Raw genomic sequence first — 26,174 nt, 5'->3', positions numbered from 1 at the left:
AGCACATGGTTGGTTAGAGCAGGCGGGGGCAGGGGAACAGACCCAGAGATACACGCAGCCTCCTCACCTATGATCATGACCGCCGTCCCAGCCAACAGGGCAAAGAGCGTGAAGAACATGACCTGGTAGGAATCCAGGAAGTGCTGAAAGAGGCTGGCTCCATCTGCCATCAATGGGAAGATGAGTTACCAAAACCACCAGGCCCACTGTGGTGTCCCATCATGTTCCTGCACTACTGTATGTCTACAGGGCAGTCCACAGGCCCCTCTTAGACATAAGGATGAGGGCCAGGCCACCTGCTGGAGGTCCGGGCCCACAGCTGCTCTTGGTACTCTGGCGCTTCCTCTCCTGGCGCAGGCTGCAGAGCAGAGGAGGGGCACAGTCCCTGTGGGCCTCCACGGGGTTGGAGGCCCGTTGAGAACAGATGGGAAAGCTGGGGAACTAAAGTCTACATCATGGCCCCTGTGAGCAGTGATCACTTTGAGGGACATTCTGCATTTCTGACTACTCCATTTCTTACACCCCAGGTTTCTACTGATAGCCAGGACACTTCTGCCTGTCCCTCCCCATCCTGGTCTGTCCCAGATGACATCATTCTGCAACTCACAAGGACCAGGCCCACGGCGATCCATCACAAAAGCCACTGTCACTGGGATGGTAATGGCTTGGTTGGTCGCGGGGCTGGAGAAGGTCAGGGTAGTGGACAGAGGCCCCTGGCTGCCGGCGGCGGGGTCCGAGATGCCAACTGTGTATGTGATGAAGCTGGGCCACCCAAGAGACTTCTCCTTTGCGAATGCCAGCACGGCTGGGGACCCGGATTTCACCTGGAAGAGACATCAGAGCTGGGGGTGGGACTCAGTGGAGGGAGCACTGAGTAGGGCCTCAGGACCCTGAGGCGGGAGGGCTGCTCTGCATGGCCCACCTCTGGAAGCACCCCTGCTTCAGCCTGACATGCTGGGCTTCCCTCCTGGGGCCCAAGGGTATGGAGTGGGGACCCCTGCCCAGGTCACACCTCATGGGCAGGTAATGACACCTGGGCACTGCTCATGGACGGCATGTAGTCTGCAGAGTCGGGAAGCCCTGTACGTACTCAGGGTGTTTTTTGAGGGAAGGACAAATCAATATGAATGTCAGAATCAAATTCAAGTTTATTCAATTCTAATCAACTGCTGCTTACAAAAATGCTAAACCAGGCTGGGCGCAGTGGCTCACGCCTGTAATCTCAGCACTTTGGGAGGCTGAGGTGGGCAGATCACGAGGTCAGGAGATTGAGACCATCCTTGCTAACACGGTGAAACCCCATCTCTATTAAAAATACAAAAAAATAGCCGGGTATGGTGGCGGGTGCCTGTAGTCTCAGCTACTCGGGAGGCTGAGGGGGGAGAATGGTGTGAACCTGGGAGGTGGAGATTGCAGTGAGCCAAGATAGTGCCACTGCACTCCAGCCTGGGCGACAGAGCAAGACTCCGTCTCAAAAAAAAAAAAAAAAAAAAAAGGCTAAACCAACACGAAATATCACCAAGCACCAGCTCTCCAAGGCAGCAGCCCGAGCTCTGCTCACGGCTGGTCTCCAGCAGCCGCCAGCGGGCCGGCCCTCCTCCCTCATCGGCGATGCTGGGCATTCCCTGCCTCTGCGGGAGAACATGCCGTCACGCTGGCTGCAGCAAGGCAGGAGGATGAGCAGGTGGAAATGCCAAGGAACTCCTTGGTTCTCCCACCCCAGAACTCTTCCCAGCCTGCTAGGCTCCGGGCCTGAGGGATCATTCACCCCGCAACCCCACCCCACGACTTAGTCATGGGGGAAGTGAGGCCTGGAGAGAGGGGACTTGTCCCAGCAGGGATTAGGGCTTTCCTCCCTGCTCTGTGGCGGATGCTCCTGCACTGAATTCGGCCATGCCACGCACCACACGCTCACTGGCACCTTTTCTGGGTTCTCAGTGCTGCCCCCACAAGCTTAACTTATAGCTGGGGAAGACCAGCAGAGGTCAGATCAATTAATACAATCACGCAGCCTGAGAGACAGCAATAGTGCTACAGAAAGAGTACTTCAATTTAAAAATTATAATTGTAAAAATAAATTTTAAAGAGAGCTGGCCCAGGACATCCACGCCACATTCCCTCTTCCTCCAGGGCCTTCCTGACGCCCTTGACTCTGGCCTGGCCTGAGGCATGCAGATGCCACTCACCTCCAAGTTCTCCAGAACCTCCGGGGCACCAAAGACCCTGACCTCGGAGCTGGTGTAGTGGTTGCTCAAAAGGATTTCAGCCTGGTCGGCGAAGAGACCTGGGCTGAAGGGCACCTCGGCTCCCACCTGCTCTGTGGAGAAGTGGCTGCTGGAGAGGGAGGCAGTGACCACCAGAGCTGTCTTCTTCATGCTCAGGTGCTTCCGCTGCTTGTCTGTCAGCCTGTGCATTGTGATTGAGCAGAAGTACTGGCCTGCAGAGACAAGAGTGTATTGTCTTGTCCCCTCTCCTGCCCGTGCACTGATGTCATTTCTTCTCCCTGCTTCTCTAACCAGGGTACTCCTATGCATCCTCCAGAGCCCAGGTGAGAAGTCACCTCCTCCAGAAGTCCTCCTGGGAATCCCCCGTAAAGGCCTTGGCCAAGCTAGGATGCCCTCTGTGACCAGCAGTCCTCCCAAGTCCCCACCCTGGAGTCAATCCCCAGGCTGGGCTCCTAACAATCTCTGCCCTCCGGACAGACGGCCATGGTGAGCTGGGCACATGAAGCCCCAAGATGCCCAGAAGACAGAGACTGTCTCCAAGTCCCTTTCACTTTCAAATCCTCGCAGTTACCCAGAGCAGCATCAAACTGTGGCTCTACGGTGAACACATCTTGAGATGGGAAATCAAAGACGGCCGGCTTGAACTGGGACTGGCAGCTGATGAGGGCCTCTGGGTGCAAGGCCTGGATGACTTCCCTCTGGGTGGGGGTGCACTCGCCTAGAGAGGGGAGAGATGAGAGGGTGTGGGCCAGGCCCGATGGCCACCACACCAAATTCCACCAGGCCTGCACGGGCTAGCTGGGCCGCAAATGCCACCTGCCCTTGCATGTCTTCCAGCAGGGCCTCACGGCTGCTCTAAGTTTTGAGATGCAGCCAGGATTGGTAAAGCCAAGGACACATCATATGGAAGAGGGTGCCATTCGGCATCACAGGGAGCTTCAAGTCAGAATTTCAGCATCTGTTCCAGACCTTGTATCCAGGGGCACAGCAGACGGGCCGGGCCCGCTAATGCCTGACTTCTGTCCCTGTCAGCAGGGGAAATGGCAATTTACTTCTGCACATTCGGAGGGTACTAGTTCTCCACTAACACCTGAGCAGCATTTTGGCAACGGCACAGTGCTGTCCATTTGTGCTGAGGAAGGAGCAGAGGCTGCCATGATGGAACAGAGCTGCCTCATTAATTAGGACGAGAAGGGCGGTGCTTCACTCTGCCAGTGAAGTGGTGTAAGAAAACAGCCCTGTTGACTTACTTATTTCTGGCAGCTGCTGTTCAGGGCTGTCATGGGCAGGGGATGGGATTCAACATTCTATGCATAACCTGGGAGAGGTCATTACAAAAATTAAAACCAGCAACCAGTCCTGCTAATTCATTAGTTTCTGGGATTCATGGTGGGAAATTGTGGCTTTCTTTGCTAGGGTGCCCTTGGGCTGAAGTCACATTTCTAGTGCAGAACAGGCACCTTCTGGGAGCTGGGCTCCATTATGAAGATTCCTTTCACTGGCTCAGCTTTTGGAGGACTCCAAGTTCAGAAATGCTGGAAGGAGTGGACGAGTGAGGGGCTAAATACCCTCTCTGGAGTTGGTGTGAGTGTGAATAGGAAAAGCAGACAAACTCCATCCAGAGGACACAGGAAGCCACCTCCCTGCTCCCAGGTACTCTGAAGACCGCCCAAGTACCGCTCATTAAGTACCTCTCAGGTTAGAGCTTCTGTCTCCCACGGCAACAATCACTTTGGAGGCTGTAGCTTCCTGGAAGCTGGTCTGGATGGGGTGGAGGTGACGGGCCATAATCCTCTGAGGGACGCCGACCATGACCTAGAGAGGGAGCCAAGGAAGCTTCATGGAGCGCCGCCTATGTCCCGGTCCATGCTGGGCGTTTCCACGACCTCACCCTGCAGTCTGACACAGTGTCACCCATTTCACAGGTGGCAACGCTGAGGCTCAAAGCCTAAATGCCTTGCTACAATGTGGCAGAGAGGGGGTTTGAGCCCAGTCTAGTCAGACTTCACAGCTCAGTTCTCCAATTGAATAAGCTGCTTCTCCCAGCAGCCAACTGGACGCTGAGCAGCGGGCCTGAATTCATTAATCGATCCGGGTGGGTTGAGGATTTTGGCTCTTGGGACAGCCAGGATCACTTCTCTGTAGTACAGCACCGCACCCCACCCAGAATCCAGTCTGCCCAGATTTTCCCAGCTGTTCCCCCTGGGCCCATCCTGCACCTGGCCACATCCAAACAGCCCCAGGCTGGTGACCTCCCTGCAGTCCCTTGACTAGGACACCCTCCCACCTTCTCTGCAGAGCCCAGCCCCATCCACCCTTCAGGCCCAAGTCCACTTCCTGCAGCTGAAGGCCCCCCTCCCTCTCTCAGCAGGCACCAGCGGTCCCTGCCTCCGGGGAACTGGTTTCTACCAGTAGGTGAACTTCAGAGCAGGGATGGGATCGAAGCCCCTGCAGCTCCCAGGGATGTGCCCTATGCAGAGCTGTAGGTGACCAGGCCTGCATCACTGTCAAACTCACGGGGCCTCCTCTCAGGGCTCACCACCATCCACCTTCAGGGACTGACAGAGGCTGTGTCCCACTCCCTAGCCTGGGACCCCCCAACCCTGGCTCTCCTCTCCCCTTCCTCCCTGTCCACTCTCAGAGAGTGCCCAAGGCCTCCTGGTCCCTCTCCTACCTGCACTCCCGGAGTGCCCGTGCGCTCCCACCCACTCCCAGGGCTTCGAAGCCACCTCTGGAGTGAGGCCCCCACCCTGTCCAGCATTCTTCACAGTGCTCCTGCCGCACCTGCCCAGCTGTGCCCCCTGCCTCACCTGGGAGAGCTGTGACATCTCTAGCTCCCTGGCCCAGGCTCCTCACCTCCCTGTAGGCCTACCCACCTCTGTGTGCCCCTCTTAACAAAGGACCAGTAGCAGCCTGGTCACCCCAAGCCCTTCCTCCCCTCCAGCCCCACTTCTGGATGCTCATGGAGCTCTGATGTGCCTCCCTCCCTCCCATCTCTCCCAAACCTGCCTTTAGATTCTGCCACACCCAGTGAACCCAGCTGAGGGCCTGGCCTGAGTCTCTAGCCAGTTACCCTGCAGCCACTACTCTCTCGAGCTCCTCCAGGAGCCAGGTAACCTCAGCAAACACAGCCTTGGTCTATAGCACTGTTTAAAAAACTCCACTGAGTGTGGCATAAGCTTCTACCCCTTCACCCTGGAACAGGAGCAGCAGCAGTTAATTTCTGCTGAGCACTGGCTATGAGCTGAGCACCATCCTAGGGGCTTCCCACGTGCTAACTCACTGAATCCTCACAACGCTATCATCCCCATTATACAGACAAGAAAACCAGGGCATAGCGAGACTCAGTGATTGCTCAGTCATAGCCTTGTAGTGGCCAAGCTGGGATTTGACCTAGACCGTCTGGCTCTAGATGCCCCACCGTCAACCTGCACCAAACTGCCCGGAATCTGGTGCATTTTCTGATCTGATCACAAAGCCAGACCATGCTTCTCCCACACCCTCTGTTCCAGCCCCCCATGCTCTGCCCTTGAACCCTGCACACCTCTGTCCATGCCACCCCATCCCCTGATCAGAGGCTCTTTCCAGGAGAGCACAGCTGTATTGTCAGAGGATGCCTCTGTCTGCAACTGGCTCGCCCAAACTGCAGAGCTGCAGCACTAAATATGCAAACTATTAGGTTAAACTGCTAGGTTCCATAAAGCACATGCTGCCTCTAAAAATGAGATGCATTTGGATCTCAGTCAGACTCGGCCCACTGATTCATTCTCAACTGGAGATGAATGGAAGAGACAGCAGGTTTTGTTGCCTCCACACTCAAAAGGTGACTTGCACAGGGAGTCTTAACCTTGCAGGTGACAGGGAAGCACTGGCTCCCAGGAAGTGCCCACTCCAGGGTTGCCAGAACCAAGCCCATGGGAGCTGGAATCCACCCTACCTACAGACACCCACCAAGGCTGCCTGTCCTCATCACACCCTCTTGAACATGGGCAGACTGAGGCCTAGAAAGAAAAGGGAGCTTGTCCCCACGTCAGAGTCAGCAAGTGGCCAGTCCCAGACTTATGACTCCTAGACCCCAAGCCCTCACACGGTTTTTCTATAACAGGAAAAGTCTTGGCCGGGCGCGGTGGCTCAAGCCTGTAATCCCAGCACTTTGGGAGGCCGAGACGGGCGGATCACGAGGTCAGGAGATTGAGACCATCCTGGCTAACACGGCGAAACCCCGTCTCTACTAAAAAATACAAAAAACTAGCCGGGCGAGGTGGCGGGCGCCTGTAGTCCCAGCTACTCGGGAGGCTGAGGCAGGAGAATGGCGTAAACCCAGGAGGCGGAGCTTGCAGTGAGCTGAGATCCGGCCACTGCACTCCAGCCCGGGCGACAGAGCCAGACTCCGTCTCAAAAAAAAAAAAAAAAAAAAAAAAAAAAAAAAGGAAAAGTCTTCATAATCCTCCCAGAAGGTCAGGCCCGCCTCACAGGCCACTGAGCCACTTCTGCCTCCGCTGCTTGAAGCCTACCTCCTTGTAGGTCCTCAGGTGCCCAGCGACCTCGTAGTAAACTGTCACAGATCCCACGGCCCGTGCCACAGCCACACCCGTCTTGGGGTCTATGTGGAGGATGCTGTTGGCCGAGGAGCTCCAGGTTCCCGAGAGGCCTGGAGAGGAAACACGGATGTCACCCCCTTCCCATAGCTGGACACTCCAGTCAAAGCCCAACTCACCTGGATGATAAGCCAGCCTCCTCACTGGCTGCCACTACCCCAGTGGGGGCTCACTCAGCAGCCTCAGGAGACAGCCACACTGCCTGCCCCAGTGCCGGTCATGCTCCTGGCTCCAGCCACCTGGAGCCATCAGCTCTCCTACCCTGCTGCACCCACCCTCTACAGGGCTGTGGCCCCTAGCACCTGCTCTCCCTGACCCACAGCTCCCTGCTTGGAATTTCCTGACCATCCTGGCATGAAGCTTTAGCTGACCCCTGCCCAGGAATGGTCTGGTGCTGCTGCCAGGCCCTGCCCTCTGTAGCTCCTTCCACAAAGCACAACCCCTCCCCATTCCTTCGTTGCCTTATCAATTCCATTTTAGCAAACAGACAGCAGGTGTGAGGCTCAGAGCTTTCACCACATACACTTCTGAGTTAAAAGCCAATCACATTATATAATAAATACAATTAAATGACTCAACCATAATCTATTTATGGCAAATTATATTTGTTTTTCCTTAAAGGTAGTATTTCATCTCCTTTTAAAATAAATTTAGTAAGGTAAAAAAAAAAAAAAGGTGGAGACAATTTGAAAATAAAAACTAAGTAAATAATTGTACATGTGTTCCACAGATGTACTATAGGTCACCTGGGCATGGCTGAAATTTGGAAGTCACTGATTTAGCCCAATGTCCTTCTTTGCTTAAGTCTCCTAGCCTGTGCTGTCCACGATGGCGGCCACTTCCCACAGAATTCACTAAAATGGTCAATTCAGTTCCTCAGCAGCAGCAGCAGCAGCGATCTGTGTGTCGCCTGGCTAGAGGAACTGCGTGAGACTGTGCAGAGGCAGGATGCCCCACAGGAGCAGGGGATGCCCCCCAGGCGGAGCTGTTCCAGAAAAGGGCCGGCAAATGCTTTCTCTGAAGGTCGGACATAAGCATTTGGGTTATGCAGCCTATACGATCTCTGCTATGACCACACAATCTGGCAGTGGTAGGGTGACAACAGCCACTGACCATACATAAATGCATGGTCCAGCTGAGTGTCAACAAAAATTTCCTTGCAGAAAACAGGCACAGGCTGGATCTGGTCTCTGGGCAGCAGTTTTGGAGCACTGCTCCTGAGTATCCTGCAGGTCTGCCTGCAGGCCCCCGTGACTGGCGCCGAGCCCCCGCTCAGGTAGCCCCCGCCCAGGTAGCCCCCACTCAGCTTTGCAAGCGTCCGTGACTCCACAGGTTCCCTGGCTCAGGATCTGTCTTACCTTCCAGGCTGGTCAGAACAGTGGCCAGACAGAGCACGTCCCCCACCACCATGGCCCCGGACAGCTCTGGGGAGATGGCCTGTAGGACAGGCAGGGGCACGAAGTCCGAGAGGCCTGGGTGCTCTGCGTCCCACACACGGAGCAGTGTCAGGCCCACACTGACTGTGCGGACAATGCAGGTGTTGTTGGTGGGGCCCTTCCCGATCTGCACAAAGTCGTCTCTAGGCACAGGAGAGAAAGGAGGGCTCGCTCTCAGTCTGGGTAAAGAAGCCTCCAACTCCCAGATGGAGAAATGTAGTCCAGGTCCTCTGCTGAGCAAAGCATTCGACTGACTGAGGTCCCAGTTGTGGCCCCAACTCAAGGTTACCAAACAGCAGCCCCAGACAAGGGACCACTGCAGGTAGATGGCACAGGCTCTACCTCCTCACTTGTCACCCCAGAAAGCACACACAGCCCGCAGCTAGGCAGTGGCAGCAGCATCATTCCGGCATTCCAGAAAGGAAACTGAGGCCCCGAGAGGAAAGAGATCCAGAGTGCTTCCCTACGCTCTTCCCACCAGAGAACTGGACATGCCAGAAAGGGAAGGCTGCCCTTACTACGCAACCTGACTGCAGAAGCAGCCTCTGCCCTTTCCTCCTCTGAAAAATGGGGATCATCACGTGCCTGCGACACAGGCCTGGCGTGAGTATTACATGAGGTCAGCAGTGGGGAGGCGCTCAATGTTGCCAATGGCAGCTTTGGTGCAGAAGTGTGGACTGCGTGGGGTGACAGTTTGGGTTAGGGATCGTGGCTGCATCCTTGCCTCCACCACACCTTTTGATCCTGAGTGCTGACTGGGTCTCTATCAGGTGCTCCTGCCACAAGAAGGCCAGAATGACCTGCAGTGCAGCCAAAGGGCTGGGAGAACTGGGCTCCATTTCCTCCAGGACATGCCCTAAACTGACAGATGGCAATTCTGTGCACACACACAAGGCACCATGGTTTGCCAGAGGTCCTCATGACCCACTCCCTCAGCTGAAGGAAAGCCCTGGAACCTAGGCCACACTGCCCAACATGATAGGTGTGGAAACAGATTTTTGGATGGTGACCTGCTCACAGGGCCCACAAAGGGCAGAGCTGTGGCTAGAACCAGGCCTGACTCTAAACCCTAGTTCTTTCCATAAGGCAACACCCTTGACACCTGTCTTTGAATGCATTCAGCAACAGGGAAACACAACCGTGGCAGGACCTGTGGGCAGCCGAGGCTGAAGGGCCACTCTCCTGTGCCTCGGGGTGCACTCCCTGGAGCTTCCCCACACCCTACTTCCTCCTCTGGGGGCTGATGCCTGTCTATCTTCCTCTGAGATGGTCTACATCCCCCGAGGGCAGTGGTGCTTCCTCGTGGCCCTGCACGGTGCAGCATGCCCACATCTCTTGGAAACTGAAGTAACGCACATCTTCCTTCAACAGCAGCAGCCTTTCTGTGTTATCCCCAGTTGTCTCTACCAGGTACCAGACAGGACTTCACGGGAGAAATGACCCTCGCCCACATCCTACCTGTTAGTGGCAAAGTTGAGGACCGAATTGTGAGCATGGAAGACATCTCCAGAGTTGTCGTGGAAGTGGACAGTGAAGGTCACAGTCATTCCCAAAGGCACAGCCACCAGGGCCTCCTTGTTCTGGGTGTGCAGGACAGGGCTCATGGAAACCCTCAGGTAGGAAACAGGGGATACCTAAAGGACAACATACAGGTATGATGAGGATTCAGTCCCAGGGACTGGCCTCCAGCAAAACCTACCTCTCAAGGAGGGGACGCCTGCCCCCAGGAGGATCCACTTCAGGAACAATGCGGGGCTGGACTTAGGGGTCCTGAGAGGAGTAAAGGCCACACTCCCCAGAGTGTCCCAACCTAGTGACAAGGTTCTTACCTCTCAACACAGCAGACTGGCCTCACTATGAGAAAACCCACCCAGGAGTGTGCCAATCCATGACTTGGAAAAATGAGATTGCTATTCACATTGCGAGAGGGCCCCTGGGCTGCAAATAATCAGTTTCTTCAGAGAACCTAGCTCTCGGGGCATTTAAAGAAATAACGTCCTTCTGGATTGCAGGGGAAGCTCTGAGCATGTCACAGTGTGCCTGCAGGCCACCAGGGCAAGGAGGGAAATGGGGATTTCTGGAGCCCAAGAACCCAAGCTCCATAAACAGCAGCCCTTGTTTCTCTGAGTCCAGGTGAAAATCTATCCTGGCTCAAAAATTAGTGCTCCAAAGGTCTGAACTTCTTTGACAAAGTTCAGTGGTGCAGTGTCTGGTATACTGCTAGTGCTCAATACATATTTGTTGAAATAGGATGAGCAGTCAGTCACTTCCACTCACCAAAAACTAGAGCGGAGGATCTGCTGCCAGTCACCCACTTTGAAACAGAAGATGTGAATTAATGAAAAAGGTCTGTGACCCAGGCAGAGTCTAAAGATTTAAGTGAGTATGTGTCTTCTGTCATCCAGGGTTCAGCAAGTGGTGATGAGACATGGAAAGAAAATTCCATTCAGCAAAACCCCAGGACCTGACCCAGGGATGCTGATGGAGAAGGTCCCATCCCTAAGCAACATAGAATGGCAGAGGGCAGTGCCATGATATGGTAGAAGGACACCGCCCAAAGCAGACAGACCCCATCTCTCAATTCCCATGCAACCTTGAGCAAGTCACTCCCACTCTGAGCCTCAGTCTCCTTGTCTGGAAAATGGGCCACCTCATTCTCAAAACCACAGTGGATGTCAGGTACTCGATGTCATGACTTTCATGGCAGATACCGAGCATATCATCCAATGCTCTTAAGAACAGATCATGTTCCAGGCACTGGGCTGGCCCAGAGCAGGAGCTCCACCATGGGTGGTGATAACATCAGTGGCCAAGCACAGTGGGTGGAGCACCGGCACTCCAGTCAGGAAGCTGTGGTGCCAGTCCCAGTTCTGTAACCTTACGCCAATCATGGACCTCGCTGGGCCTCATCTATGAAATGAAGTACTTGGAATCAATGATCTCCCAAGGATCTTCGGCTCTGACGACCAGAAGATGCTGTAGCTTTTTATCTACCCTGAGTTACTCTTAAATTCCTATCTACAGTTTCTCAGCTGGAAGGTGAATATATTCACTTTTACGCCTGAGAGGCATATTACCTCAGTGCTATTGCTTTCATTACTCCAAAAAGGAGGAGAATGCAACCCTACCTTTACGGCAACAATGATGGTTTGGTTGGCCCCAAAGGGCTCTTGTGCAATCACTTCGATGGTGGATGTCCCGATCATAGACCCTGATGCTAGAAAGCCTTTCTCATCAACATACACGACTGGAACCTTTTCAGGTCCATCCAGGACGCGGTAGCTCAGAGAGGCTGCACCATCCCTTTGGAAAACAAAATAGAGCTGTTTTTGTAGACGGCAGCAGTGCGAGTGGGCCTGGATACAATGCCAGGAGATCTAAGAGTCTGTAGCTCCCCATGCTCCTTGGAGGTGAAAAAGGCCCAATCTTGGCCCTATGGGCCTCAGGACCATGTACTGTCAGTTGTCTGAGGCTTCATCAGTCACCCACGGAAAACTAATTCAGAAATCCAATGGTTCCGAGCAAAGTGTGGCTTCTCACTCTTCCCAGAGCAGCGCTTGCCATGGGTCGGCCAGCAGGGAGGGAGAGACTGTGAGGGCAGTTTCTTTCATCAGCTCCATGGGACATTTACTGTAAAATATCATTTCTGCAGCAAATTGTTCTCAATTTACTGAAGCAAGGCAGCCTGGCATAGTGGAGGATGGGGCTTTGAGTCTGACAGAATCCAAAGCCGGTCCCAACATGTCCTGCCACCAACTGTGTGCACATTACGTCCTCTTCTCTCGGCATTGACTTCTTACACGGTAAAAGGTGTGCAATGATCATGCCTTGTCCTATTTCTAAGGACTGTCAACAGGATAAAAACAGGCTACCTGCTAAGAAAACTGTTAGCAAACTACTGATACTATGCACTGGGTAGGAAGCAAATTACGCCATATTTTTTATCCTTTTACATATTTATTAATATAATAAAGAAACCCAGGAAGGAAAGGCCTCCAGCTCCCAGGGCTAGTTCCCATCATCTCTGTCTCTTCCACAGCCCTATAGATGACTAGGAGCAAATGTTATTGCTTCTGCCTAAACATTATTTCCCCACCAACCCTTTCCTCTTAACCTGGGGAACTCTTACTCATCCTTCAAGAACTCCAGCCTGAGCATCTCCACCTGGGACATGCCTCCCCTAAATCCCCATGGACAGCACCCTTCTTTGGGCTCTGGCTTGAACACTACACCTTGCTTTCTAATAGCCTTCCCCTGCTACCCTCCTCCAGGGCACCCTGTGTCACCCATATCTGCGTTCCTGGAGCCCAGCATGGAGCCTGGCACTTTGTTACTTTTGGCTGAATGAAAACATGTATGTGTTTCATGCAACAAGTAAGTGTCCTGTGGCCCGTGGAGTCTCCCGCTTGGCAACTGCCATTCAAATGCAAGCCACTGTTATGAAAGGCATCCTCTTGGAATCAAAGGTAGGAATTATGTTTGCAGAAGAGCTTTAAACAGCTCTTCCTAAGCGTTACTGTGTGGCCCCCTCGCCTGGGGATCTCCCTAGAGTGCAGCTTCTCCTTGGGCAGGTCTTGGGTGGAGCCTGAGAGCTGCATCTCCTCTTCCTGGTGATGCTGATGCTTCTGGCTCATCAGCTACACTCTGAGTGGCAAGTCTTAAAACACAACATTTCTAAGCTGGTGTTTTTTTCCCTTTTAAAGACTGAATTTTAGTAGCTTGCATAAAAATGTTTCTAGGCTACAAGGAGGAAAAAGAGACCTACAGTGAGAAGTGATTTCAAGAAGCAGAGAAGCACCACAGAGAAGAGAAGGAGCAGGCAGAGGCCTCATCCATTCCAAGCACAACAGGAGAAAACCTCCCTGAAAGCACCCATGGCTCCCGACAGTGTTGACACATGAGCTGTCGGATGCAAGTACAGCCACACAGCTTTGCTGGAAACAAGAGCTGAGTCACGTACCTGTTTGTCTGCAGCTTTATATACGAGTTGGGCGACATTAATATTTGTTCTGCTTCTATTTCAGGGTTGAGCAGCTGCAGCTTCTCAAACACCTGCAAGAGAGGGCAAGTTTCACTTCCGATGGGGCACTGGAGTCACATCCAGGCCAGGTGTCTGCTTCTCTCCTAGCAGCAAGAGTCGAGGAGGGACAAGAGAGGAGAAAAGCAGCTTTCTCGCCTGTCAGGTCACTGGTGACATGATGTGAAGGGCTGACCTTTAAGAGGCCAAAGGTGTGGCCAGGTACAGTAGCTCAGCCAAGGCAACACAGCAAACCCCCAGTCTCTACAAAATAATTTTAAAAATTAGCCAGGCATGGAGTGTGAAACTGTAGTCCCAGCTACTTGGGAGGCTGAGGCTTGCACTCCAGTCTGAATAGCAGAGCAAGACCCTAATACACACACACACACACACACACACACACACACACACACACACGCCAAAGATATGATGAGAAAAGGCAGGCAGCCTCATGTTTGTGTAGCCTAATGGGAGCTCCTTCAAGGAGCCTGGAAACACAGGCCTCTCCCTCCGTGCCCAGTGAGGGAGAACTTTACCTGCTAGGATGTGAGCTCGGAGGGCAGCACACACAACTCCAGCAACAGGATCTTGCTCAGGGTAACTGTGCCAGGACTGAGCCTGGGCAAGGCACCACCTAACTGCTCCTTCCTCTCACAGAGACATCCTGCTCCTCATTGCCACCGTCTCAGAACAACCCCCGTTCCACCTACCAGGCCCCTCTGGCTGGCTCTGGCCATGCTCTTGCAGGATCCACACAGACACACACAAGGGCCTGGCGAGGAGCTCAGTCTAGCAGATGATCAGCCTCATGAGATCGGCTCAGATCTGATCCTGGGACACCCAGGTGCTCCAAGGCCCTGGTAGCTCCCCAAGCCCACAGCAGCAACACCTGCCTGGAGACTCCAGACCCCTTCTCTATAAGACTTCAGATGTGTCCACCACCTGTGTAAGTCCCCTCTCTAAGGCCCCTTGGGGCTGCTGCCTCTGTGGCCTCCCAGCCTGGTTCAGGGGCAGTCACTAGCTGGCAGGTAAAGCTGTGCCCTGAGCTCCCCACTGGCCTCTGATCAGACCAGGTGGATGCCCCTTGGGCCTGAGCCCTGGGCCATGGCCAGTATCATCAGATCTGACAAGTGCTTCTCCAAGAGGAAGATGGCCTGATTCTGTCCCTCCCGGCTCCTTCTGTGCTCTGTCCAGGTAAGCCTAGATTTCCTTGTGTGCACGGTCCACTACTAACACCCTCTCCACGCCTGTCTTGAGAGTTGTGGGCTCCATATGAAGTGACAGGAGGGGCAGCACTTCCCAAATGATGAGAAACAGCCTTTGGAAGCTGGGTGGGGTTTCAGTGTCAGGTGAGACGAGGCTGACTTGTATGCCCCCTTCCAGCATCCACAGGGAAGCCACCTCACTGAGTCTGATGCAGACACACCTACTGCCCGGTAAATACATTCACAAATAGGGTTCCTCCTATTTTTTTTAAACCATGCATTCCTATCTTTCTCTTTAGATGAAGGGGGAGTTGTAAGAGATTTCCCACTTTCCTGTTAACTAGAAGAAAAGCAACAGTACAAGCCCCATGGTAAATGGCAACTGATACTTGAGCTCACTGTCAGGGAGACAACAGGGAGTGGTGGGGCCTGTGGCAAACTGGACAGCGCAGCTCTAATGGAGTCAAGGTTGCTTCTCACTGCCTGCTGATTTTGCTGTGGCAGACACCATATCTTTAGGACACGCTGCATCTTAGATTTTCACATAGAATCTTCCTATCTTTACATGACAACAAGCTGTCTCAAAGGCCTGAGTGAGCCAAATAAAACACATTTGTAGGCTGGATCCAGATTCTCTAGTTTCTGATTTTCTCAAACTCCACCTGCTGTCAGATAGGGAAACAGAGGCACAGAGCTGTCAAGTGACCCAACTGAGGTCACAGAATTTGGAAGCTGCAAAGCCCTGCCTTTAATTCCATGATAGGCTCCAGAACTTACTTCCTTTTAACAAAGAACATGCACTTGGTGAGTGTGGGGATGTGCATGTGGACCTCTGTGTGTCTGTATATGTGTTTATGTATGTATATGTGTCTCTGTGTATGTATGTGTGCGTGTGTGTGCACGTGCAGGCAGGAGTGAGGGGTTGGCAAATCGGTGGGGTTTTTTTTTTTGTGGGTGTTTTCTTTCTTGAAAAGTTTGCTTCTTTGCCCCTGATCAGGGAGGTGGTTGGGTTAGACATAGTTTATTTCTTCTTCAAGAGGGACTAGAAACTGTTTTGGGACATATAGGGAACATTTTTTGTTTTTCTTTACAGCTTAGGAGCACCTAGGGGTTACTGAGGTCCAGAGGAGCAGAATGAGGCCCTTGAAGACAAAATTGCTCTTCAGAACCAATTTGCCAACTCCCTACCTTGCAGAGGGGCCCAGAGAGGCAGGAGCTCACCCAGATCCCATCCTGTAAGTAGCAGGGACAGGCCAGATACAGACCCAGGGCTGCACCCCAGGCAGGAGAACCGCTGGACTCAGTCCTGACCCCCTGGCTCTGAACAAGGCCCCTCCCTCTCTGAGGCTGTTTTCCAAATGCAGACAGGTCACAGTACCCTGGCCTCTTGAGGCCATTCCCCACTTACCCGGTGACTTTGACCCTCCCCACCTCAGGGGCATCAGCAGGTGGCAGCCCCTTCAGCCCCTGCCCAGCAGGCTTCACCTGAGGTCTGGAGGCAGCAATACTGAAAAACATGTAAGGGCGCCCCAGCCTCTGGGTGCTCTATGTGTGTTAAACAAACACAGACAATGAAATTAATGGCCACTCAGCCACAGGGAGCCCCAAGCTCAGAATTTTTTGCTCTTTTGACCACACATCAAGTGAGTTCCCACCTCCAGGCCTTTGCCAGCCCCTCTCATCCTGAAACATTACTCTTCTGTGAAGACTTTGCTTGGCCCTACCTCTGGGCTCCCACAGCACCAGTCACACTCGGATGCTTACCCCACTGCGATGGACCACTGTCAGCCCCATGGACTGAGAGCTTCTCAGGTCTCCCAGCCTCTGCCCATGCAACACGTGGCTCTGGAGGAGGATTGGGCAGCTGGCACTTCCTCTCCCCCTTCCCTGTGGCCTGTCCACCTGCCTCCTACCTGGACTTGGATCTCATCCGAGAGTTCTCTAGCCAGGCCATACAGCTGCCCCGATGTGGGGTCCACAGCCTTGACCACCACCCTCAGCCCGGTCCGGCCTTTCACCCGACCAAGCACGTTCATGGCAAAGTTGTACTGTGACGGGAGTCGGATCGACGCCTGGAAGACATCAAACACATTTTCAGGTGTAAGGCCCAGGTCCCTGTGTCCTCAAAAAGGCAGAGCTGGACAGTAGGCCCAGAACCCCCAAGCCCTCCTCCTGGCAGCTGTTGGCCTATTCTCAAGGGCCCTGCCTTCCTGCCCGGGTTGGGTCTGCTAACTCCAGAGCTGTGCAGACCCGGCTTCCCCAGCATGGGTGCCCAGGTCCTGCCCTGCCTGCATTGCACAACGTGCACAGATGCATTTGGAAAACACTGGGCCCACCCACATAAGCCAGGGGCCTTCATGACAGGTTGTCTCTCAGACTTCAGTGCTTGTAGGTCACCCAGAGCGATGCTGGGTTTTGCAGTGTGTCCCTGCAGACTGCTTTGTTTTGGGATATCTGTTAATAAGTCTCACTGCTTGTGCTCCATGGGGGCAATGTGGGGGAGCCCCCAGGCACCAGGGACAGGACCCTGTTCCCACCGAGTAGGGTTGTGGGGGGTATTAGTCCTACACTAGACAAGCTTCAGACAGCCTTTAGGGAATCCCATCCCTGGGCCTGGGCCTCTTTCCAGGCCTCCATCCCCACTGTCCCTGAATGAGACAGGGAGCGACCTTTCAAGCCACCCTCCACTTGGGTCCTGTGTGTCCAAGGCCCACCTGGGCTTGAGCCTAGAGTCACAGGGGCTGGTGTCCAGTCCCATTTCCCCACTGGCTTGCTGGGCAACCCTGGGCAAGTCCCTTCCTGTTTCTGGCCTCAGTTAACACAGAGGGACTTAGTAGTCTCCCCGGCACCTTCCAGCTCTGACATCTCAGGAGGAGCCAGGGCCCCTCGCTGGGCTAAGGGAAGGGGAGTTTGGCCTCTGGGATGAACCAAGAGAAACCAAGGGCTGCCAGGCATCATCTCAGAAAATGGTCAGAAGCTGCAGACTCTGACCTCCCAGGACTTTTGTGACTTCCTCACATGGCCGCTTCTGTCAGGAGAGGCACCTACTCACTCTGTCTGCGTGGTTAGCATTTGAGAGAAGGGAGTCCCGATGAGCCTCGGGAGAGGGAAGAAAGCGGGAGGGCCTCTCTAGGTGTGAGGATGAGGACCTCTTCTGAGACAACGTGGCGGGAACCCTCCCTGACCCTCGGGGTGCTGGCCTGGGACAGGGCTGGGAGGTGAGCTCTGGGGGGATGGTTACCTACCTCGTGGTGCCGCCCTCGGAGGTCCAGGACGTCCCGCTTGGTGACAGACCAGTGGAAGGTCAGGCCTGGCACGGCATTGCCAAAGGAGAAAGGGTTCTGGTGGTTGGTGATGCCGGTGACATATACGGGCATCTGCAGGAAGAAGTCAGAAGCAGTAGTTCCCAGCACTGGGAATGCCCCCAGAAGCTTTGCTGCCTCCTTCAAGCAGTGGGAGACGAACCCAATTCTTCCCCAACCAGAGAAGAGCACGGCACAGGTTTGGGAATTTTGATGAAATATCAAATGAGCAAACCAGAGGTGGGACTGTTTTCCCCACACTGTCCCTCCCCTGCTGCGGGCTGTGCCTCTCCATGGCCAAGAGACTCATTTCTGGAAGGAGTCCCTGCAGCTCTAGGAGGCCATGGGTCCACCAGCAGCACAGCTCGCACTGCCCCACAGTACTGGTTCCTCCAGGCCCCTCTCCTAATCTAGCCGGGGTCCCTGCTCACAGGGTGTGCGTGGGTGCAGTCCCCAGCTCCTTTAGTCTCTTATTTGCTGAGTTGGCTTGAGGGCACAGGTGGAGGCAAGACGGCAAAAGGCCACAGCAGGTGCTGTGCCAGGCTGCCCAGTCCACTCCCAGTGCTGCCACTTCCTAGCCGTGTGGCCCTGGGCACGGGCCTTAAGCTTTCTGTGTGTTCATTTGTTCATCTGCAACACCAAGATGGTTCTGACACTAACCTCCCAGGGCTGCTATGAACACCAAATGGATTAACGTCCAAGACAGCATGGAGTAGAGAAAGTGCCACGGTCACTGTGCTCCTGTTAGGCATGTGGTGCTATTCCAGATGTGGGAAGGTGACAGACCAGCAGGAAGCAGGCCTTCCATCAGTGGCTACCAGAGAGCAATGGAGGGTGTCTCCCTGGGCGGGGACAGGTGAGAAGCAGGCCCTAGATACCCGGGCCAGGGAGATGGAGGAGGTGGAGAAGCACTCTAACTCGAGGACAGGGTTCCAGCAGTGGCTCTTCGGGAACCAGCATTCAGAGCCCAGGAGGTCAGCTCACCTGGGTGCCTGTCCTCATCCGCATGATGGGGGCGCGGATTCTCACAGCCCGTAGCAGCAGCACCTCCACCTGCACGAGGTCCTGGGGAAAGAGGCTGGCACTTAGGTGCGGGGAGGCTGTGCTGGCCAGGGATGTTTCAGGAAGGGACCCCTCAAGGGAAGGAGGCTGTGGCTCAGAATCTGTGGCGAGAAAGCCCCTCAGGATGACCAGCACTGTGTTCCTCTGCCCCGGGAGGCCTGGCTTTGTGGGCGGCTCGTCCTTCATGGGCCAGCCACTGCCTCTCCCAAGGTCCCATAGGTCCCAGTCCAGTCCTCTGAGGCTGCCGCCCTGTCTGATCCAGCTGCTCTGGGTCAGCACTGCAGACCTGGGGCCGGGGACTGGTAACTGCTCTTCCTTAGGCCTGGCTGCCCTCAAGCAACAGGTCTCCAGGCCCTCCCAACCCCAAATCCAGCCTGCCTGTCTCTGACTGAGCAGAGTACAGGGACGAATGCAGGAGCCCTGTAGAGTCTGATCAGAATTTATAACCTCCTTCATTCTCAACTCCACACTCCTATTAATCTGGCCAAAGACTAACTCTCCTGGCTTCTTCCTAGTGCTGCTGAGTCATGCTGAACTGAGGCTATTAAAACCCTTAGGCCCTTTGACGTGCTCATGCTGAGCCCATCTTCTGAGCCTCATGACTTGGGCTAATGCCTGGCACACAGTAGGTGCTTGATAAAAACCCATTCCCCTCCTTTCACTCATCCTTCTGCTCAGTCTCCTCCTGCTCGTCCTGGCCTACCCCGTGGCCTTGGGGTGCTGGCTGTGTGACCTGGATTGGACAGATGGAACTGGAAGCATCTGACCAGAATCACATTCCAGGCATGGACAAGGGGCCACAGGTGAAGCCCCTGCCTGCCTAGGCTCAAGAACATGCCTTTCAGATAGGGCTGGTGGTGCAGCCCCTCCACCTGCCAAGACCACCAGGGCCTTTCCCCAGCACCTCCCCAACTCGCCAGATGGGGGACCTAGAAGAGAGGGTGCCTAGCAAGGTTAGATCACAAAGACAAGGAAAACACAGGGCTCTGTGCCCCTCTTGCTGAATTTCTAGGAAGCTGCCCTTTACCTACGCCCTTAGGAGAAAAACCAGCCAGCTCCTGAGGATGCACTCCTTCTTAGAGGGAAAAAAAAAAAAAAAACATACAGTCTCCTGTGGTCCTGAATGTCACGCTCCAGGAAGCCCATCTGAACTCTGCCCCATCCCTAGGACAGGTTTTTACATCCCCAAGGCTTTCTCTTTGTCTTCAAAATTGACACACACTGGGAAAAGGAGTAAATCAATGAACTCAGTGATCAAAGTCAGCCTCCGAGAACAAGGACTTCCCTGCACCCTGTCTGGGGCGGTGCACTCGCCAGCTCCTGGGGCGCTGTGTTTACAGGCTCTGAACTCAGGACTGCACGGACTGCTTCCAGGGGACCTAGTTCTCATGAGGAATGAGATGACTGACTCTGAAACGGGTTTCTGTCCACAGTTGCATTACACATCACAGAAGGCTCTTCTTACAGACCAAGTTTCTGGCGCAGCTGTGAGTAGAACCCCAAAGCAGCCTTCCAAGATGCTTCAGCAAGTCACTGCTGGCGAAGCAGGTCAGGCAGAATGCAAAGGCCCTGATTTTAGCCCTGAGCCCTGAGAGGACTCAAGGAGATGAAGGCAAAGTGCTCAGAGCAGCGCCTGCCCTCACCACGAGTGCCATCATCCTCTCCTGGAAGGGCCCTTTGGGGCTGGGGGTTGCTGAACACCCTGCCCTGTAAGGAGCAGCTGGAAGGACTGGGAGACTCAGCCTGGAGAAGAGCAACCTCTGGGGGTCTGGGTGCATATCGGCAGGGCTGTCCTGCACCAGGGTCCCTGCAGGGACTGCAGACCCAGAGGGTCGAAGCAGTACCCTTGGAGAGGGGTGGTCCTCAGAGGCAGAACCCAAACACAGTAAAGAGGCTTCTGTCCCAGGCACAGCTGCCTTGGGAAACAATGGGCCCATCGCCAGAGCTGGCCATCCCAGGGGATTCGGAGAGTGCTAGTCTCCAATAGCACGCCTGTTACCTGAGAGATGATGACCACCTTGCCAGTCTCTGCATCCACTGCCTGCACGAGCCCAGACACAGTGCCGTTCCCGACGGCGAGGCCTCGTACCAGCCCAGCAGCACTCACCAGCGCAACGCTCTCATTGCTGATGGAGAAAAGGATGTTGGACTGAGGCTGGGGGCCGCCCTCGGAGGTGACCTGAGCAGGGAGGAAAGAGCGGTGTGTCAGTGCCCGTCATGCCAGGCAGCCCGCGCCTCCCACTCAGAGAGCCAGGGCCCCAGTGCAGGCAGCTTCTGCCTTCTTCTCCCAGTCACTGCATGCAGGGCCACAGGTAGCGTGCCTGGAACCGGGTGGTGGCCTGCACTGGGGCTGGAGCAGGACATGGCCTCTCGGCTCTCACCTGCATCGTGGCCCCGATAAGCAGTGTCACCTTCCTGGGCATCAGCCTGAACGGGGGAAAGACCTGTTGGGAGACACAGGAGAGAAAGGACTGCTCTGCCCCAAGCCCACGGCACTGAGCATAACTCATGTGCTACACGTTTCATGAGAGGAAAACTTGGGGCATGGACATCACCCCTCTCTGAGCAGTGACCAGAAAGGCCAGGGTCCTGGGCCAGTGCTGGGGGCTGTCTCCCAGTCACTGGCCGAGGCTCCCTGGTTCTCTGGGGTGTGTTCTTCTGTTTGTGACTGTGTTTCACTTTCCCTAGATGCTAAACTCCAAAAGCTGGGCCGTCCCCTTGGAGGGATGGCTTTTATGCAGTTGAGTCATCCCCTCAGAGCAGCGGTTCTCAGTGTGTGGTCACTAAGCAGCAATGGCAGCAGCGCCCGGGGACACATTAGCAATGTACATCCCCAGCCACCTGGCCTGTGGAGCCAGAGGTAGCCCCACAGGGTAGCCCCGCCGATATGGGAGCACCCAGAGCCCCAGAAGTTGCTCTTCTCCTAGCACACCCTCCAGATTAGCCTGGGAGGAGACCAGGGATGTTGATGCCACTCTGTGGAGCAGGTGAAGGCCCCACCTGCTCCTCCTGCAACCCCTACAAGTGCCTGCCTGGCAGGAGTAGGTGAGTGAATGCAGGAGGTGGCCAGGGTGCTACTTGTGTGGGAGTATCGGTCTCTGCAGCTGCGCTATTGATGGGCAGAAACAAATTTCTCATCACCAGAAGAAGAAAGGTGCGCGTCCATCTAGAAACACAGATGGCACACACCTGCTTTGGATCACAGATTAATGACGCTCACCAGCCCCAACGTGGCCCAGACGCAGGGAGGATGCTGGCAGGGCTGGTTTAACGCTGCTGCTGTGTATAGACTTCAAATGATGCCTGGGCCACAACTGCTGTGGCCTATGGCTGCAGTGGGGCTCCTGTCATAACCTAATCTCCCGAGACAGCCCCATACCACACACTGAGCCGGTAAGGGGACCTCAAAGCGCCTCTCATCCAGGAATCACCTACTTCAGGAGTTCCCTTTATGATACCTCTGCTCACACAGCCCCTGTGACAGGTGCCCAATGCCCTCAAAGCGCCTGTTCTATGGCTCAGGATCAATGGTTAAGGAGTCTTCTACACATGAGCCAGCATCTGTCTAAGCTTCCGCCCAGTCAGTGCTTTCTGGGAATGGTCCTGGTGTGTCCCCTTGCCATGTGACCAGGCACACCCCTTCTCTGAGCCGCACAATCCCCCATGTCACAGAGGAAAAGTAAAGTCACTTGGCCCCCTCCCTCTGGTTCTGCCGGTCCAACTTTGTTGCCTCCCAGAGCCCTGGAGCTAGTAACAGCTGCCTTTTGATGACAGGACATTGTGGGACACAGACTTTTATATGGCTTCTCCACAGTAGCTTCCTGGACTGTACTATAAAGATACCCCCAACTATAAAGACACCTCCAACCCCCAGCACTGGGCTGATCCCACATAGTGTGGGAAGAACCCATCTTACTTCAATCTGTTGTGGGGCTGAGTTGATTCTCTGTCCAGCTTTATTGGTCACACTTGCAGTTAGACTGGTCTGGCCGATGGTCACGCCGTGGATGAGGAATGTGATGGTGTAGTTGTCAAGGACTTCATCAAGGGCCCTGAAACAGAGGGAAGGGCTGGGACTTCTCTAAGACCACCCCATGGGAAAGGCTGCAGCTGGGGTCAGCACTGTCTCTGAGGTGCCCTCCTCTGACCCCTAGGAGAACTCACACCAATGTAATGATCGGGGAGGCTGCTCGGAGCTTCAGGTCCATGAAGGGGAAGTATTTGGCCAGGAAGGGCTTCTTGTGCAAGTCCAGCACACGGACGTATGCCTTCACTGTCTTCCCAATCTCCACCTGCATCATGGGGACAGAGGTTCAGGGGTGGCCTCCAAAAGACCAATCCTACCATCTATGGTGCCCCATGACTTTCTGAGATAGCATCACCAACCTCAATCCACAGACCTGGGAATCAGGAGAGTCACCCAGGTTGACTTCTGGACTATCAGCCAGTCAGCAAATGAAAATTGATGAGGGGGAGCTTGGGGATACTTAGAGGCATAAATTCCACATTCTACTCTTAAATAACTAATACACTAATTAGGGAGATGAGACACCACTCAGAACAGCAGCATCCAGTAGGAGCTCAATAAATGCTGACTGACTGAACAGCTCACACCTGGCAGTGTATAATACAGTAAGAACTTTAGGAAATGAGAATCAGAAATACACAGTGAAGAAAGAGATGATTAGCAAACAGCAGTGAAAATGAGACTATAGGAGGAGTATGTGGGGCTGGGCAGAGCATATTAGCTTCTTAAGGAGCCTAAGCTGCATGAACACTCCCCTTTTAATTACCAGCCCTTCTATCCACTGAGGAACCTGATCGCAACCCTCTGAAAGCCCAGCTTCAGTTACCTCAGATATTTGGAGTAATAAAAATTCCCTGTCGATGTGAAAGATAAACCGAGATCTATTCCTTGTCTCTTTTTTCCATGGTGCTTGGCATGGGTGAATTGTGCTCATTTGCCACTGAAACCCCAGAGAACCCAAAACCTATATTCTAGGAAGAAAATTCATGCTCAGCAGGGCGTGTGCCTGGCTGGTTAATAACCTACACCGGCCAGAAGACATGGAATTCCCAGGTCATGGTTAATTTAGAGACAACTTCCAGCAGGATTTACTGCCAAGCCTCATGGGGATGTCACCTGGGATGAAGAAGTCCCTTACTGAAGGGACTCTGGATCCTCCACATGGAGCGAAGGAGATGGGAGACAGCTCTGCAAGCTCACAGGGGAAGGGATGCAGACTCCAGGAGCAAAAAGCAAAGGCCATGCAGAACATTCTTTCCACAGTCCCCTCCCTCCCAGTTCCTGCAGGTCAGCCGAGGGTGCCCCATCATGAAGCTTCCACTGACCTTGTCAACCACACGGATGTACAGCTCCTGAATGTCCGACACGTAAACCACAGCCTTGGCTGGGGCCGGGAAGACGAGGCACAAGTCATGGATCATGATGGTGGATGAGCCCGGGAGCAAAGGGTGCACCTGCAACGTTGGGGCAGGGGTGGAGGGGTGGGTGCTGGGTTATGCAGCTGTAGGGCGCCCCCCTGCTCAGGTCCGTGAGCAGCACCTCGCCCTCAGCACAGCCTATCACCTCATGGGATGCCAGTGGCAGAGTCCTCCAGGCCAGCACTGGGAAGCAGTGGACAAGGGAAATCCTACACCAGATAGTGCCCTACCCACCTCTCATCATGAGCCCCACTGCTGGCCAGGAGATGGGCTTGGGATATAACACATTAGTGCCTGGCTGGATCTCACAGAGCATTGATCTCCACTTGCATATTTTACAAAGAGAAGAAAATGGAAGCTGCTCCAAGGGGGCCAGTCAGCAGCCTTGGGACATGCACCAACTTCAGGGCAGAGTGAGGATGTAGTCCCAGGATGCCACATCCTGAGCTGGCCACCTGCTGCTGCAGCCCTGGTGGTAGAGAAGCACTCTGTGGGGTTTTCTGTGAAACTGCAAGTCAGGGGCTGGCAGAAAATGAGGCAGATGCTTTCCAATGGCAGCTTGCACAGGAAGTCCCAATCAGACTGATGGAACCACAGAGCCTGGGAGCAGCCTGCAAGGCCACCCCAGTGTGAGCTATGTGCATCTCGCTCATCTTTGTGTCTCATCACATCCCCAGCTCTGTGTGAAGCAGTGACTGCAAAGGTGTTGTGAGTGAATGAACAAATCAGAGCTAGTTTTTTCCAGCCTTTTCACTGCCAAAGACCCTTTTAACATTTATTTATTGTCTTTATTATTTTTAGAGACAGGGTCTCACTCTGTCCCCAAGGCTGGAGTACAGTGACGGGATCACACAGCTCACTACAACCTCAAACTCCTGGGCTCAAGGCAAGAGCCCACCTTTTAATCCCTTTCTCTCTACCCACTTTTAGGGATTCTACCTTCAAGACTCTCTCCCCTAAGAAAGTACATCACAATCACCCTCTGAGGCTGCAGAAGATGGGCATTCACACAAGTAACGCGTCTGTTTATGATGGAATTCACACAGCTTGTCTTAATGCTTAGACGCATATTTCACCCAGGTGATCTTGGAGCTGGGCAAGCAGGGACAGGCCATGAGGCGAGTCCAGCCAGCTGCCCCACTCCTCTGTCTGGGCCTGGCTTTGTTGCTTGCTCTTTGTGGTCTCGTATTCATGGGGTGGGGAGCAAGGGGTTTTAAAGTAAGCACTTCAGGGTTTGCAAAGCTAGAGTTTCAATATCAAGAAGCTACAAAAATAAAATAAAATAAAATAAATAAAATAAAATAAAAATAAGGTTTCTGACCCAAAGGTGACAACCAAATAGGATCACATCACACTCAACATCAACCTTTCAACAACTGCCCAGTGCTCTGAGAATGAGCTCAAAGCCTTAGCACGCCCTGTAAAGCCTGGTAAGGCCCAGCCCCTGCCTCCACTCCAGATTCCACGCAGAGCACACTCCCCCACTACACTTATGCTCCAGCCACGCAGGCCTTCTCTCCCACTCATACAGACAGCTAGCTGCTGCCTGCCTGCCTCCGGACCTCGCAGCCCACCTTAAAGACCTGGACTCTTTCCCCAGCCTCCACCTGCTGGCTCCAAGTCATCCTTCAGGCCCAGGTCCAGTGTCTTTCCTCAGAACAGTCTTCTCTCATCCATGTCAGCTCCTCCAGCACCTCTCCCCTCTCTCGGGGGCTGGGCCTGCCAGGTGCCATCAGTGTTGATGGGACCCAGAGTGCACTCGGCCTTCCCCTCCAGGCTGTCACCAGCACCCACATGCCCTTGGGACTCAGCTCAGCATCTGGTACAGCCTAGCCTCCTATAAACATGTCTTGATTGGATGAAGATCCAGGGCCGCTGCTCTGA

General features: G+C 54.1%; 1 protein-coding gene across 1 annotated transcript in view; it reads right to left on the bottom strand.

The window, feature by feature from the left end:
• Nucleotides 1-26,174, bottom strand: part of NUP210 (nucleoporin 210) — a 104,707-nt gene that overhangs the window by 2,905 nt on the left and 75,628 nt on the right. The window contains exons 21-38 of the mRNA XM_007985290.3: nucleotides 24,198-24,326; nucleotides 23,010-23,137; nucleotides 22,762-22,897; nucleotides 21,227-21,289; nucleotides 20,845-21,024; nucleotides 18,768-18,848; nucleotides 17,727-17,858; nucleotides 16,395-16,553; nucleotides 13,220-13,311; nucleotides 11,388-11,562; nucleotides 9,718-9,893; nucleotides 8,182-8,402; nucleotides 6,740-6,876; nucleotides 3,917-4,040; nucleotides 2,797-2,943; nucleotides 2,187-2,437; nucleotides 608-824; nucleotides 68-163 (exon numbers count right to left, since the gene is read on the bottom strand). Of these exons, the coding sequence (XP_007983481.3) occupies nucleotides 68-163; nucleotides 608-824; nucleotides 2,187-2,437; nucleotides 2,797-2,943; nucleotides 3,917-4,040; nucleotides 6,740-6,876; nucleotides 8,182-8,402; nucleotides 9,718-9,893; nucleotides 11,388-11,562; nucleotides 13,220-13,311; nucleotides 16,395-16,553; nucleotides 17,727-17,858; nucleotides 18,768-18,848; nucleotides 20,845-21,024; nucleotides 21,227-21,289; nucleotides 22,762-22,897; nucleotides 23,010-23,137; nucleotides 24,198-24,326 (2,644 nt within the window). The remainder of the gene's footprint in view (nucleotides 1-67; nucleotides 164-607; nucleotides 825-2,186; nucleotides 2,438-2,796; nucleotides 2,944-3,916; nucleotides 4,041-6,739; nucleotides 6,877-8,181; nucleotides 8,403-9,717; nucleotides 9,894-11,387; nucleotides 11,563-13,219; nucleotides 13,312-16,394; nucleotides 16,554-17,726; nucleotides 17,859-18,767; nucleotides 18,849-20,844; nucleotides 21,025-21,226; nucleotides 21,290-22,761; nucleotides 22,898-23,009; nucleotides 23,138-24,197; nucleotides 24,327-26,174) is intronic.

This window comes from Chlorocebus sabaeus, chromosome 22, assembly GCF_047675955.1.
Source record: "Chlorocebus sabaeus isolate Y175 chromosome 22, mChlSab1.0.hap1, whole genome shotgun sequence".
NCBI lineage: Eukaryota > Metazoa > Chordata > Mammalia > Primates > Cercopithecidae > Chlorocebus > Chlorocebus sabaeus.
This window is presented reverse-complemented; position numbering and strand designations above follow the sequence as displayed.